This window comes from Neomonachus schauinslandi, chromosome 3 (assembly GCF_002201575.2).
Source record: "Neomonachus schauinslandi chromosome 3, ASM220157v2, whole genome shotgun sequence".
NCBI classification, from domain to species: Eukaryota; Metazoa; Chordata; class Mammalia; order Carnivora; family Phocidae; genus Neomonachus; species Neomonachus schauinslandi.
The window spans coordinates 139,357,335-139,373,546 of NC_058405.1; the positions used below are offsets into that span (position 1 = coordinate 139,357,335).

The window sequence follows — 16,212 nt, forward strand, 5'->3', positions numbered from 1 at the left end:
CAGCACCATAAAGTGCACTAAAATCAGGCTCAGATTCCACACCTTCGTCATCTTGTATGACCACATTAAGAGGCAGGGATGGTTCACTTTCCCCAATTGCATTGACAGCTTTGACGCGGAATTCATACATTTGGTGATCATCAAGATCTTCAACCAGAAAAGATGTGGTTGGGCAGAGTCGCTTGTTAACTCTTTCAAAGTTGGGTTTGTCATGACGCCGTTTTTCAATGATATAGCCTTGGATGGGGCTGCCACCATTACTGCGGGGCTCTTTCCAGTCAAGGGTGATAGTGGACTTTGTCCTTTCTGTGTATGTGAGCCTCTCAGGAGATGCTGGAGGACCTTTAACCAGAGGCAAGTTGAAATGACAAGCATCAAATAAATATTCATATAAGAGAGAGTATTTCACTTCAAATTAATTAAGTGAAAAAGAGGTTTCTGTTTAGCATAACCTTACATCCATCTTTAAAATCCTTCTGAAAACATATCAGTTACCAGAATGAGAGACATTCATAATAGGCAGAATTTGTCTTAGTAAGTTTACAGTCAAAACTGTTGATTAAAAGTAAATCGAAGGGCATGTATGCTTTTGTTATTTTTACCATTTTTAGATGTTTTACACCTCTGTCACTGGGAAAGCTTCAAATCCTAATGAAGTAGAAGAGAAGGTCTGTGAAGTTTTGCTTTGGATGACCAGCTGAGATCAAAGTGTTTCCTTTATTAACAGACAGTGGATAGGTCTTCTGAACAAACTTTGAACCAAATTGCCTCCAATTGTGGGTTTAAAATGGAGTGGAAAGAGAATTTATATAATGCTACTATAGTTTTGTGCCCAAAGGACAAAACAAAGAATAAGTGTGAATGTTAAAACTAGACCCTAATGCTCTCCTGTTGATTATTATTGCAACCAGAAGCTGAGCTTTGTGGTGGAAGCTCAGCTCTGTTCTGATACCTCTGGTACAACTTGACCTATAGTGGACATATTTGAGATGAGCTGTCACAGTGAGGATGTAGTTTTATTTTTTGGTCGGTAGGGAGGTGATGGTGGAGGAGGAATAATGCCTCTGTTTCTTGGGGAATGGGTCATCCTCACGGATTTTGCTTTCTTGGATGGGGTGTCAGGATGCATTTCCAAGTGTGTGCAATTTTAGGGTTTCACATTTGTTCATATTGCTTAAGGAGATTTCCTTTGGTTAGATTTCTGTTCTCTGGTGGCTTTTTCTGATTCTGGGTCTCTGTATCCTATATCCAGCGTGGAGACTACTTGAGGGCTGAAGGAAGACTAAGGCATTTATCATAAGGCTGTTCGCTATCCTGTAATCTTCCAAAAATAGTGACTTGCCTTTAACTACTAAAGTATTAAATGAATTACTCCAGTGCATTCTATGCAGAGATGTAGTATTTCTATTTTTAGGTTACTGCTAAGCTTCAGTAGATTCAGGTTTTTCAGTACACAAAATCATGCATGGATTTGTGCAAACATTACAGTGAGCCACAAATTACATTGAAATTATAGCAAATACAGTATTCTTAAAGTTGCTAGTAGTTATTAGATTTACCTTTCTTATCACTCTCTAGCTATAGATCATGGGACTGTTGGGGAGTTCAAAGCCATCAGGCTCAATAAATAAATGACATAACTAGAAGCAAACACAATGAAAACCTCTTTTACCTAGTGGATCAACTGCAAGAATTGGTCCTATTTCAACAGGAGGGCCACAGCCAAACTTGTTCTTGGCAATCACACGGAACATATATTCTTGCCCCTCAATGAGACCCGTGATGTCACATTTAGATCTCTCAGTCTCAATTGGTTGTCTCCAGGTATGCATCTTAGCATCTTTTCTTTCAATAATGAATCCTGTGATTTCACTTCCTCCATCATCAGCTGGGTCAGACCAGTTAAGTAAACACATCTTTCTATTTGTTACAACAGGTTTTAAGTCAAGAACTGGTCCAGGAACATCTGAAAAATGATAATAATTTAAAAAAACCCCAACATAAAAATCAATGAGATAAACTGTACAGCTTAGGGAAATCCTATGAAAATCCATGTAACGTTCCTTACCAAAAACTTCTACCCTGGCTGCTGCAAATTTGGAACCACAGCTATTGGTAGCTGTAATCACATATCTGCCATGATCTTTTCTCAATGCATTCTTGATAATTAGCTCAGATTTGGCTCCAACGTTCTCTATGACAACGCGGTCTTTATCCAGCTCCCCTTCTTCTATGGTCCATACTCTGGTAGGCACTGGACGACCAGTTACCACAGCTGGAATTCTAAGAGTCTTTCCAGCCATTATTTGTATTCCAGCTTTGACAGAAACATCTAGTTCCACAGTTGGAGGCTCTGTTTTAAAGAGAACAGTAATATGTTAGCCCAAGAAAGATGGAAAAAAAAAATCCCATACAAGGAAAATATCCATAATCTTATTCATGTAACTTTTAAGTTACCTTGTGGTTCAGCCACAGTAACAGGTCCTGTCTCTCCCGGTGGTCCTTCACCTGCAGCATTGACAGCACTCACTCGAAGTTTATAATCGGCGCCCTCTCGGATTTCTTTGACAGTATACTGACAGGCCTTGATCATCTTCTCTGTGCAGCGTGACCATTCATTTGTGCCAACCAGCTGCTTATCGACAAAGTAGCCAACAATTTCCCCACCGCCATTGAAAGCTGGGGGTTCCCATTCTAGATCAATAGTTGTAGAGCTTGTGTCAGTGACTCTTGGGACAGGTGGCCCTGGTGGAGCTAGAATGAATGCAGAGACACAAATCAAAACTCACTGAAGCTTTTAAAATGCACAAAAATTACTCTATCCACTTTTTCCAGAATGCATTGCATGTAATATGGGTAAGTACTGTCTTCTGAAACCTTTAAGTTATATATACAGATATTTTTAAAATTTTACACTGTAACCTTAATATGTGTCTGTAGTCATTGTTAGTATTTTGTTTGCTTTTTTTTTTTTTGTAAGGTTAAGGTATACAACATAATGATTTGATACATATATTGCAAAATGATTACCACAATGTTAGTTTATACCTCTATCCCCTTACATAATTATCCTTCTTTTGGTAGTGATAACATTCAAGATCCACTCTCTTAACAACTTTCAAGCATATAATATAGTACTTAATTAAGTGACTTAATTATAGTCACCATGCTGTACCCTACTCTCTTCGTAAGAAATTACTTACAGATTGGATCACGTGCTGTTTTGGGATCTGAAGGGGGACTGAACTTTCCAGGTCCAGCTGCATTTTCGGCACATACTCTGAAGACATAGGTGAGTCCTTCTAATAGACCTTCTACATTGGTCTTCAAAGAATTCAGAAGGCTTCTGTTGACACGAGACCAATGTGTACTATTAACCTCACGTTTTTCAAGCCAATAACCCAAGATGGGACTTCCATTATCTTTTGGTTCATTCCATTTCACTAGCATACTGTTGCTGGTTATATCTTCTACAATGGGCTTATCTGGTGCATCAGGTGGTTCTGATAAAAGAAAAAAATATTGCATATTTCAATTAATTCCCTAGTATGATATAAAAATTCAAGTTTATAAGCTATGATAATGTATATACCCATGCATATGATAAAAAGGCAAAGTGTAGATGCTAAAAGAACCTTACCAAATGGATCTTTAGCTATAAGTGGCTTTGAAACACATGGTGGTCCAGGCCCAAACCTATTTTCAGCTCTTACACGAAAGAGGTACTCTTTTCCTTCAATCAGTTTTGTCACTGAGTATTTGCAGTGTCTAAGTGTTGAAGTGAGAGTAATCCACTCTGAGTCAGGTTTTGTCTTGTCTTTCTTTTCCAAGGTGTAGTTTATAATTTCACTGCCACCATCATCAAGGGGTGGTTCCCATTTACAGAGGACAGAGTTCTTTCTAATATCTTCACATACAAAGTTGATTGGTGGTCCCGGTGTATCTGATATTTCAAAAGACAGCAGTGATTAAAAATTTACGTAGAAGGGGTTGCAATGGAAAATGTCAATGTCAGCATGCCCCTTTAATGTAAACTTCTGTTTTTCCTACATCTGTCTTTGTATCACATGAGCTAACAAACAACAAGTTTGGTTGATTTCATTTACGTAGCTGGGAGGAAAAATGGGACTGAGGATACCTGGCTGAAGCTATTTCCTACTTCTTTTATCCCCCTTCCCCCTGGCCCAAACCCCTTTTTCATGTTTTACTAAAACTCTTATATAGACTTTCTTCCATGGAGAAGTGTAGCTTTACCTACTTACCTAGCACACAAACAGTACAAGGAGCTTTGGCAATACCATGGTCATTTTCAGCTTTGATCATATACAGGCCATGGTCAGGTCGCAGAGAATCTCGGACGCGTAGCTGAGATTCTCCTTTTTTACTGTTGTCGATACTCAAACGTTCTGTCAGAGGCAGGACAAATGGTTCTTCTTCTTCTTGAACTTCACCCCTCTTCCTCCTAATTGTGGGTGCTACTCGCTTCTTAATTTCTTCTGGGGTAATGACTTTTTCATCCTTTAGCCATGTAATAGTTGGGTAAGGTGACCCAGAGATGGTTGCATCAAGTGCTATTTCATCACCTCGTTTCACTTCGAGGCTTGTTCTCATAATGACCTTTGGGGCATCTGTAATGATTAAAGACGGAAATTGCTTTCAATTCTGATCAAAACATCTGATAAAACATTATTCTCTTTTACCGTACAATGGGAAAATGGCAACTCCATGAAACAAAACTTACCAATAGGATCTACAGCTTTGGTTGGAGGAGTGGCCCGAGAAGGTTCACTAATGCCAGCAGCATTTTCTGCTCTCACTCGGAACTGGTATTCCTTTCCCTCTTCAAGTCCTTTTGCTGTATAGGTCAGGACTGGTACTAGGTGTTCATTGCACCTCTTCCATTTGTCTTCACCCTTAGCAATCTTTTCTATGATGTAACCCATTATCTTGCTCCCTCCATCATACAAAGGTGGCTTCCATGTAATAGTCATTGCCTTAGCTGTAGGATTATGAACCTCAACATCTACAGGTGGATCAGGGGGCTCTGAAGGATAAGAAAACCTTGTTAATATGTACGTGTATAATATAAACCCGTCTTTGTAAAATAAAAAATTGCATATTAATTCCTAGCTATATTATATCCATGCCCAAACTTACGCTTTGGATCTTGAGCAATGACTGGATTTTTCAGTTCAATATATTCGCCTCCACCAATCTTGTTGACAGCTTTAACACGGAAGAAGTATTCACCATTTGGTATGAGATCTTTTACGGTCCAAGACAGTTTGTTCTCACCGGACATGACTGGTATATATGTCCTTCTCCCAGCCTCTCTGCGTTCCAGGACATAATGAAGGATTGGGCTTCCACCATCATATTCTGGAGGTTCCCATGTTAATTTACAAGAACTCTTGGTCACGTCACTTGCTTTAATATCTTTGCATGGTCCAGGTAAGCCTATTAAAAATAAAATGATTATTATTGTAAGATGAAAAGTCAGCATGTTATAGTACACTCTTTTTCTAAGTGGGACTATCCACATTTTGGGTGGGATAATCTTTGATGTGTTGGAGTATCCCCCCCTTTACACTGCAGGCCATTTAGCATCCTTGGACCCCAATTACTAAATGTCAGTAGTCCCCCTGAGTCTTTGTTCCAAGCAAAGTTGCCCCCCTCCCCCTGCACAAATTTTTAAAACACCATCCACATGGGACGGGGTAGAAAATGTTACTGATTCTGGTGAAAACACTATGGACAAATGCAAATACAATTAACAAATGAATATTGGCAATTTAAACATTCTTTGGGTATACTCTATGTTTTATTTAGTACTTAACATGCCAGTAATTACAACAGAAGTAACTTAGTTTAATCAGAATTTAACTGGCAATTTCACCTCTAAATTGCTTTGCTTCTCATACGGGAAAGAAATCATCTGGAAATGGCCAACTCATGAAACCCTTATACTAACACTGCAAAGTTAACTAATTTTCCTAACACATGAAGAAGAATATCTGGTATTCCATCAAAGAATGATTACCTATGACTTTGACATTGATTGAGCCAGTTGCTGAGCCGAGTTTGTTTTCCAGCGTAATGGTATAAACTCCAGCATCTGCATGGACACTCTTGGGAACTTCAAGGTATGCAGAGATGTGATCGTTCTTCATTGTTAATCTGTCACTTGCTTTGACTTCTTTGCCATCTTTATGCCAACTAACGGTTGGAACTGGGACAGCTCTGAAGGGAACAGGAATGCTTAACTTTTCACCTTCAATAACCACAATGTCGTGAGTCTCCATATCAATTGTTGGCTTGCCTGTAAGATAGCCAAAAGAGGAGAAAAAAATATGTCAAAGTGCAATGTGTAAGCAAAGCCTGTTTTATTAATTATAAAGGAAACTCTATTCTTACAGTCTGGGTCTTTGGCAACCACATTTTCGGAGATTTCAGATGGCTCACTGACACCAACAGCATTGACAGCTCTCACTCTCAGAACATACTCCTTGTCAGGAACAACACCTTCTTCAACTTTGAATTTCAGGTCTTTTATTGGGCGAGAATTAACTCGCATCCATTTCTCAGTGCCTACCGGACACATTTCAACATGGTATCCTATAATAGGACTTCCACCATTTTTCTCTGGAGGCTTCCAGGCAATGGCAATGTGCTTTCGCCCAGCGTCAGTCACATGCAAGTCAAGTGGAGGTGAAGGAGGACCTGAAAGAAGAGTGAAACATTCACATCCGTGATCTCATCATCAAGCTCTAGACAGTATCCTTTGCATAACTGATACTACTTACTTTTTGGATCTTCAATTGCCAGGATTTCTGTGGGTTCACTTGGGTGACCAACTCCAGCTTCATTTTCTGCCCGAACTTGAAACTGGACCTCTGTTCCTTCAATGACATCAGTTACTCTGAAGTTACAGTCAGGTCCTGAGGTCTTTCCAGCTTTCACCCAACGGGTCCCTAACTTTTCTTTCTTCTCAATGATATATCTATTGAAATAAAGCATTTCATTAGCATTAATAGGGAAAACAAAGTGAAGAATTTTCAGTGGAGTATAAATTATTCTTTGTGAATTAATTAAAATTCTACCTCTGTATTGGTCGTCCACCATCATTTTTCGGTGGTTCCCACTTCAGGTCAACATGTCGCTTGGTTACATCAACCACTGCCAGAGCATAGGGTGGCCCAGGGGTGGCTAGAAGCAAAATATTCAATGGTTAGAAAAACCAGAGGGAAAAGTGATAATCTACTACAAATGGTGTCACAAAGATGAAGTTAGAGAACATACTAAAGGTGTCTTTGGCCAGGACAGAGTCCTCAATTTCACAGTAGTCACTTTGTCCTATGGCATTTTCTGCAGCAACTCGGAACACGTATAGAGAGCCCTCTGTCAGTGGGGTTACTGTGCACTTGGTGTCCTTGACAGTTGTGTCCACTGTTTGCCAGCCTTTTCGCCTCACGTCTCTCTTTTCCACAATGTAGTTGGTGATGGGGGACCCTCCATCTTTCTCAGGAACTGTCCACTTGAGGTCTGCTGTATTTTTTGTGATATTAATAACTTCAAGCCAGCGAGGTGGTGATGGAGGATCTAAAGAAAAAGAGAATTTGATTTTTTTATTGTCCAATATTCATTCAGTCTTCACTGAATTCTCTCGTAGTCACTAGGAAATCACATAAAGCAAGGATGAAATAATCTAGTAATGAGGTTTTCATTTTTCTCATATTGTAGTTCTCAGTTGTACTTTAGAACAATTTATATACCTTAAACATCAAGAGTGACTTACATAGTTTTTCCCTGCAAAGCACAGGGTCACTGGGTTCACTGGGCTCACTTTCCCCAGCCTTGTTCACAGCTCTAACTCGGAATGAGTATTCCTGACCTTCCATGAGACCAGTGAGCAAATGCTGAGTGGTGGGAACACCTTCAGCCACTCGGACCCAGTCATCTGTTCCGGTCTTTAGCATTTCAATGATATAAGACTCAATCTTTGCCCCTCCATCATGTTCTGGCTTTGTCCAATTCAACATCAATGATGTTTTGCCTACATCTTTCACAGTTGGTTTTCCAGGAGGCCATGGAGGGTCTGCAAACCAATGAAATAAAACAATTATTTAGGTTTGTCAAAAAAGGAATTAATGGAAGCTTCAAAATCACCACAGAAAGATATATAAATAATACCTATGGGATCCTTTATTAAGATTGGTTCAGTTGATCTACTTGGTTTTCCAGGTCCAGCAAGATTTTCAGCCAACACACGGAATTGGTATTTTTTCTTATTGGTGAGACCTTTCACTCTGAATTAGGGACAAAGTATGAATTGGATACCAAGATCAGCAGAAACCTCTGTGTATTTAATGCAGAAGGGGCTAATTTGTTTAAATTGTAAAAAACTGATACCGAAATTTAACTGAAATTGTTTCATTATAAATTTAGATTTGGTCAAATGTACCAATGTAATCATAGTATCTATAATAGTGATCATTCTCATAACATACTGGAAGACCACTTTGCAACTTACAGAAAGTAAATATTTTATAGTAAAGAAATTAAGAAATGTGCCCTTAAATGGAATTTACATCATTTTTGAAATTATGTGGTAACACAAAATATAAAAATAATTTAAAATTTTATGGTAATATATAAGAATGTATATCAAAAGGAATGCTAAAGAATAAAAAATCATATATAGTGCTATCTTAACATCTTGATGGAGATATTGGACATACCTATATGTTGTGTCCTTTACTGGCATCTTATTGCATCTGACCCATTTATCGGTATCAGGATCTAATCTTTCAACCCAGTATCCAGTGATTGGGCTGCCACCATCATCGTCTGGCTCACACCATGTGAGAGTAACTGCATCTTTAGTTATATCAGAAGGTTCTAGGCGAGTTGGAGGTCCAGGTGGATCTATAGGCAGGATAATGATACAAGTGTTACATGTCCTATATATAAATATGACACCCAAATCCAAGTTTGACACAAGAATCTTTTAAAAAAAATTTTGGCCAATGGATTAATGAGAAACTTACCAAACTGAAATTTAGCTACTATTGGAGAGGCCTGAACTGGTTCACCAACACCATACATGTTTTCTGCAGCAACTCTGAAGATGTATTCTTTGTTGGGTGTTAGTTTGGTTGCCTTGTAGTTTGTATCCTTGACAGTTGATGAGAGCTTATGCCATACTTCACTGTCAGTCGCTCTTCTCTCCACAACATAGTTTGTGATTTTAGATCCACCATCATCACGTGGTGGGTTCCATGTTAGAAGGCATGATTCATTGGTCACTTCTGTGATGTCAAAAGCAGCTGGTGGTCCAGGTTTGTCTGTGGAGGACATTACACACTCAGGGAAAAAACCATTTTTTTTACATCCTGCTTGATTTCAAAAAGTAACTGCAATGAGTTTGCCCAGTTTTGAAATGACGGCCTCACTCACCTAAGACGTTCACTTCCACCACTGCCGTGGCCCGACCACAGATATTCACAGCCTCGATGATGTACGTGCCGGTGTCACTTCTCTTACTCTCCATGATAGTCACTGTGGATTTCTTAGGAACGTTTTCAATGGTGATTCTTTTGTCCTGCTTCAGAAGCTTATCGGCCTTTGTCCAAGTTATTTTAGGTTCAGGTTTTCCAGTTACAGTGGCAGGAAGTTCGATCTTAGTTCCTGCTTTTACAGTGAGACCAGCGAGGAGCTTCACGTCGAGGAAGACTTCTGGAGCCTCTAAAATTGGAAAAGATTATTTACGATGTTAGCAAGTTCAAAAGAATTAAAGGCAGAGGCCTGGTTAATAGCACAAAACCCCACCATACGTACCCTGTGTATCCACAGCCTGGATTTCATCTGTGGGTTTGCTTGGTTTGCTAAGGCCTTGCCTGTTCAAGGCCTTCACGCGGTAGGCATACCATTTGCCTTCTTCAAGACCTGTCACTTCCATTCTATCAGAAAACAAAATAGGATATTTTACTATAATGCACATAATCTGTAGTATTCATAATCTTTCTAAAATTCATACCTACTCTTGATAGAATATTACTCCTTAAATTAATTCTGGATTACTTCAGTATTGTAATTAATGAAAACCTTGGAGGGGGAATAAGTTCAGCAGCACTTTTAAAAATTGGACAGGCACACCAGGGGAATTCTCAGTGAAAAAAAAGTAACAGATTTTCTAAAAGAAAAACACTCATTTTAGTGGGTAAGATGAAACATTTACTCGTGTGCCATAATTATCTTTATAAAATAATATATAAAATATAGATATTAAGTATAAATGTAAAATAAAATAGAAAATAAACAAAATAAAAATATAAATTATATTTTTATATAATTATAATTATAAAATAATTAAAATATAAATATAAAATAAATATAAAAATATAAAAATAGTAATTCTAAAAACCTACTTTGTTTCTGCAACTGGTTCTCCACAGGCAACCCATCGATCAGAGCCTCGTGGACATTTTTCAACGATATAGCCTGTGATGCGTGAACCACCATCATGCTTAGGTGGATCCCATGTTAAGAAGATGCAATTGGCTGTTCGATCCCTCCATTTAACATTCTCTGGTGGGTCAGGTACCGCTATAAACATTTTAAAGAGAGTCAGTCTTAGATAGGTCATCTATGAAATCTCCATATTGCCAACCCGTGCCTTTCCCCCATAACTTCAACTCCAGGTATTAAAGCAAAAATGGTAATAAAAGGCTAGATAAGAAATCATCAAGAATGTACTCACTTGCAGGAACTGACATATTTACAGGTTCATCAGTATATGCAGGTTCTCCAGGGCCACATTTGTTACGAGCACAGACTTTAAATAAATACTCTTTTCCTTGAACAAGATCAGGAACTGTGAATTCTAGGTCAGTCACAGAGTCTATAACCTGGGACAAAGAAATACAATTACTTGTTTCCAAAAAACGCTTTCCCTGAGTCAAAAAGATTTTTATCATGAGCAGGGATACAAATAGAAATTGTTTTTGAATGATAAAGATTATTTCATATTAGGGAAAAAGTTGCAGGGGAAACACATAATATTTAAACCTTACTATGTTAAGGTGAAACTTTCATAGTCTATACACATTAAAAAGGTGGCAAAAAGATATTGATTCTTTTCACTAGGTTGGTTATTAAAAACATGATTTTAAAGTTTTTTTTTTTTATTAGCACTCAGGAGAGCATGAGCAGGGGGAGGGGCAAAGGGAAAGGGAAAAGCAGGCTCCCTGGGCTGGGCTCCATCCCAGGACCCTGGGATCATGACCTGAGCCGATGACAGATGCTTAACTGACCCAGCCACTTAGGTGCCCCTAGAGAAGGTTCCAAACCAAGGTAAAAAACAATAATGAGTAATGAGTAAATAACAGTAATAAACTGAGGAGGAAAAAAATGGTAGATTGGGCCAACTAAAATAATCTAGTGGAGTGAGAAGTCTGACCACCAGGGAATCAAGTACTTCGTGTCCTTAGAATCGCTTATAGCTTAATAGGCCACATTGGGTACTTATCAGGTACCAAATGAATAGGTTAAGTTTTATTTTTTTTGTAAACTTAGTAGAAAATTTGGTAAGGCACGAAATAAGGCAATTATACCAAATCTTGGTTGAACTACCTCAGGAAGCATTAGCCATCAAGGCATCTAAAAAAGTTTTTTGTTCTTTTTCAGCAAGGCAAAGTGAAACCATATAAACTTTGCATGGCATCCCAACATACTGGGCTTTCCCCTGCTCTTTTTTTCTGGAGTTGGTGCATTGCTGCTCAAAACTCACTTTAGTCCATGTTTTCCGGCTGACTTCTCGCTTTTCAACAACATATCCAGTTAATGGACTTCCTCCATCATCATCTGGTGGTTCCCAAGTCAAATGTACTGAGTCTCTGGTTATGTCACTAAATTTCAGTTCTTTGGGTGCACTTGGGCGAGCTGAGAAAATGCAGTCAGAAATCAAGATAGGTAATAGCTTGAACCAGGATTTGTTAATACTGTCAAATCACCTTTTATAACAAAAGTTTAGGTCCTTACCGATTACATTGACATCAATTTCCCCAGAAATTGCTTTCACACGATTTTCTAATTTCAGTATATAAATGCCCTTGTCTGGACGTTCACTTGGAGAAATGACAAGTTCAGCGTAGGCAGATAAGGTTTTCATTTTCACACGGTCCCCTGCTTCTAGTACTTTATCTCCAAAAGACCAGGTTGCACTTGGCCTTGGATAGCCTGTACTTGGAACCAGGATCGTGATAGGATTCGGGACAATAACTTCCAGACCATCTTTAAATGCACTTAAATCCATTGTTGGTTCAACTACCAAGAAGAAAAATTAATGAGTCTCCGGTACTATATTTAAGCCACCCCCCCCCCCCCACCGCCAAGTAGCTATGCGCTATTCCCAAATCTAAAAACAAAATATCCACTTACCAAATGCATCATCAGCAGTTAGAGGACCAAGAATTTCAGATGGATCTGAAACACCAGCTTCATTTTCTGCAGATACTCGATATAAATATTTATTTCCTTTTTGTAATCCAGTAACCTAAAGTTATGAATCAATATTTGTAAAAAACACATACATTTAAGTCCGTGATCATACACTGAATATTTTTCTAGATGCAAATTCCCTACCTTGTAAGTCAGTTCAGGGACAAGTTTCTTATTGCAACGAATCCAATTATCTTTGCCTTCTTCACATCGCTCAATTATATAACCCAATATTGGGCTTCCTCCATCTTTCAGAGGAGGCTCCCATGTGAGCTGAACTGATGACTGAGTCTGATCTGAGGAATTTAGGTTCACAGGAGGACTTGGTCGCTCTGGAATGGAAGAAAGAGTTGGAGCACATCATTTAATTCAGTGATAATTTATTAATGTATAATTTCTATCATCCCCATTAAAATATTAGGTTTACTGAATTCACTGAATTAAGTAGGCACAGTCTGGATTTCTATGATTTTGTTCACATCTTTCTGATATTCTACCTTTTCATTAACTTTATTTTAATAGGCCTAATTTCTAGGTTTCATGAAGTAATTATTTCTTTTTTTTTTGATGGGCTTACCAATTGGATCAGCAACTTTGACAAAGGGTGTGGCTGCACTTGGTTTCCCAACTCCAATTCGGTTTTGGGCTCTGACCCGGAAACTGTACTCCTGTCCTTCCACCACATCAGTGACAGTTGCAGACAGGTCTTCAGCTCTTACGGTCATGGCAGTGTCCCATCTGATAGAAGTCTTATCTCTTAATTCAATAACGTAGTTTGTGATCTCAGCTCCTCCATCATACTCTGGTGGCTCCCATGTCAGTGAGACCCCAAATCTATTTATGTCAGTGATGGCTACATTCAAAGGAGGGCCTGGCACATCTGGATATCATTACAGAAGAAAACATGGCTTTGGGTTAAATCAGGGATAAAAGCAAAGATAAGCTCGTTTGCAATTTACTTAAAAACTTCTTACCATATTTACTCCTTGCTTCTACAGGATTGTCAGTTTCTACTGGTTCACCAGTGCCAACTCTGTTTCTTGCACTGACACGGAATAGGTACTCAACTCCACCTTTTTGTAGTCCAGTGACAGTAAACTCACAACTGTCTGCACGATCAGTGGCCAGAACCCACGTCTTCCTTTTGATGTCACGTCTTTCAACAACATAACCTATGATTTTGCTTCCACCATCAGTTAATGGCTCTTCCCAGCCGAGGCTTACTTCACCATCAAATGTTTCTGTCACTTCTAAGTTACGTACTGGCCCTGGAACATCTGAAATTCACGTATACAATTTTTTTAAGTGTGTTACCATGCTTTTAATTGTGCTTTGCCAATTGAGTCCAGGTGATGCAAGGGCTTACCAATAACTTTTAAATTGATGAATGCTTCTGCTTTTCCATGTTTATTCTGAAGCACAATTTTATACCTTCCTTTGTCTCCTTTCTTAGCTTCTAAAATTCTGAAAGAAGTTTGTTCAGCTGTCGTATCAACAGTTTTTGAAGACAGAGGTTCATTTTCTTTAAACCACTCAGCTTCTGCTTTAGGGTAGGCATCGTAGGGCACCACCATTGTCAGAGGCTGGCCAACGTCAACCACAAGATCTTGATCAGCTGTCTTGATTTTAGGTGCAGCTAGTGAGAAAAAGAACATGTGAATGCTTTTGAGTTATGTATTATAGTCCAGCTACACCATAGCTTCTTTACTATGTATTTGTTAGCAAATATTGGTTACATAACCTTGGAAGTATATCACAATAACTTTAGAGGAGAGAGAGCTTCTTTGCAAATTGTCAGACTTGAGAACAGAGGATTAAGAATGATCTAAAACCATAAAATCTCCTTTCTTTGCCAAAAATAATAATAGAGAACTAAATATAGTACAAAACATGTTTGTTTGTTTTTATAAAGTAAGCATGTCATACTTAGTTCAAGATAAACCAAAATTTTTATGTACAAGGGAATAATGGCTTTTTCAGAGTGACAACCCACTAGGATGTCTTGGAAGCTAGAGTGAGGATGAGAACAGACCTAAGAGGCTCCAGAGGGGTTTGGAAAATAGAAGAGACCAGAGCTTTCTCTAGGTCTGGGTTTTTGGGGATGACTCTCAGGGCAATATGTTAATTCTAGGAATTAATGAACAGCCACCATGTGCCAGCACCTGTCCAAGATTCTAGCATGTAAAGAAGAATGCTTTCAATGACCTCTTACTCAGGACACTTTGTGGTAAGAGACATTAGAAAAGTTACATGTGGACAGAGCCTAGCAGAAATAAAAGGCTCTCACAAGCATCATCTCATTAATTATGAAATCTGAAACTTAACGGAGTTATCTGTGATATTGTGAGGATATTTGAAAATAAAAGAAAGGGATTTACCTGCCAGTTCAAGCTTAGCTCTGGCTTCTTTGTCTTTGGCAATAAATCTGTATTCACCCTGGTCACGAGGTTGAATATTACAAATCTGTAGCCTGTGTATCTTTCCTTCACTCATCATCTGGTGTTTGTCACCCTGAACAATAACCATGTTATTTCTTAGCCACTGAACTTCCACCTTATCTTTGTTGAGCTCAGCAAAAAAGACAACATCAGCACCAGGGGCCTCAAGAATATCCTGGGGAGGCCTGATGATCTCAACAGGGATTTCTGAAAAGAAATGTAAAATGAATACAAACATGTTCATATTTGGGTTAATCACCTTTAAAAACTGGTACTAATAGCAGGAGGGGAAGAATGAAGGGGGGGGAATCGGAGGGGGAGATGAACCATGAGAGACGATGGACTCTGAAAAACAAACTGAGGGTTCCAGAGGGGAGGGGGGTAGGAGGATGGGTTAGCCTGGTGATGGGTATTAAAGAGGGCACGTACTGCATGGAGCACTGGGTGTTATACGCAAACAAAGAATCATGGAACACTACATCAAAAACTAATGATGTATGGTGATTAACATAACATAGGAAAAAAAAAAGCAAAGTAAAAAAAAAAATAAATAACTGGTACTAATATCAAAATTGTCCTTTCACTCAGTGTGTACCTTCCACAAAAAGTCTGGCTCGAGATTTTCTGTCTTCTACTCCACAAGCATATTCACATTCATCATCCAGCCTGCAGTCTTTTATAATGAGTCTATGTGTACTTCCATCTTTTTCAAATTTGTATCTAAGAGAGGAGATCGAATTATTTGTTAGCTTGCATAATGATCACTAAATTGTCAAGCAATTAACAGGTAGTTACAGAAATAGAACTTCAGAGGCTTTCACTTACTTTTTGCCTTCTTTGATTTCTCTCCCATTTCTGTACCATTTCACATTTGCCTTCTCTCTGGAGAGCTGGCAGGAGAAGACCGCGTCATCAAATTCAGTGACTGTCTGGTCTTCTAAGTGCTCTACAAATTCTGTTGGGGCTTCTATGATCAGAAGGTCGGCAACAGATTTATCTTGTCCAGCGGTGACCATGTATTCACCCTCATCTGGGAAGCCACAGTCCTTAATGATTAGAGAGTGCTTATATTTATCGATTCTATATAAAACACGGTTGTCAAAAGCCACCTCTTCTCCATTTCTGGTCCATTTCAGTGTTACATTGAGGCGATTCACCTTGCACCAGAATGTGACCGTTTTCTTCTCCATTGTTTCAATATCTTTAAGAGGCTCAATAATCCTGAGGTCTTCCTCTGTTGTAAAGGAGAAGAATAATGTTGACTTGAACTGTTTTC

General features: G+C 38.8%; 1 protein-coding gene across 1 annotated transcript in view; it reads right to left on the bottom strand.

Annotated features, from left to right (window-relative positions):
- The window catches only part of TTN (titin), a 269,090-nt gene that overhangs the window by 76,802 nt on the left and 176,076 nt on the right, over nt 1-16,212 (bottom strand). The window contains 32 exon segments of the mRNA XM_044913684.1: nt 43-342; nt 1,673-1,966; nt 2,069-2,353; nt 2,458-2,754; nt 3,204-3,503; nt 3,641-3,943; nt 4,263-4,628; nt 4,742-5,044; nt 5,158-5,457; nt 6,041-6,319; nt 6,415-6,720; nt 6,804-7,000; nt 7,101-7,206; nt 7,300-7,599; nt 7,796-8,095; nt 8,191-8,306; nt 8,739-8,925; nt 9,048-9,344; nt 9,457-9,744; nt 9,838-9,959; nt 10,428-10,605; nt 10,760-10,907; nt 11,789-11,940; nt 12,040-12,324; nt 12,439-12,553; nt 12,643-12,830; nt 13,076-13,378; nt 13,473-13,775; nt 13,865-14,134; nt 14,877-15,143; nt 15,532-15,656; nt 15,762-16,170. Of these exon segments, the coding sequence (XP_044769619.1) occupies nt 43-342; nt 1,673-1,966; nt 2,069-2,353; nt 2,458-2,754; nt 3,204-3,503; nt 3,641-3,943; nt 4,263-4,628; nt 4,742-5,044; nt 5,158-5,457; nt 6,041-6,319; nt 6,415-6,720; nt 6,804-7,000; nt 7,101-7,206; nt 7,300-7,599; nt 7,796-8,095; nt 8,191-8,306; nt 8,739-8,925; nt 9,048-9,344; nt 9,457-9,744; nt 9,838-9,959; nt 10,428-10,605; nt 10,760-10,907; nt 11,789-11,940; nt 12,040-12,324; nt 12,439-12,553; nt 12,643-12,830; nt 13,076-13,378; nt 13,473-13,775; nt 13,865-14,134; nt 14,877-15,143; nt 15,532-15,656; nt 15,762-16,170 (7,989 nt within the window).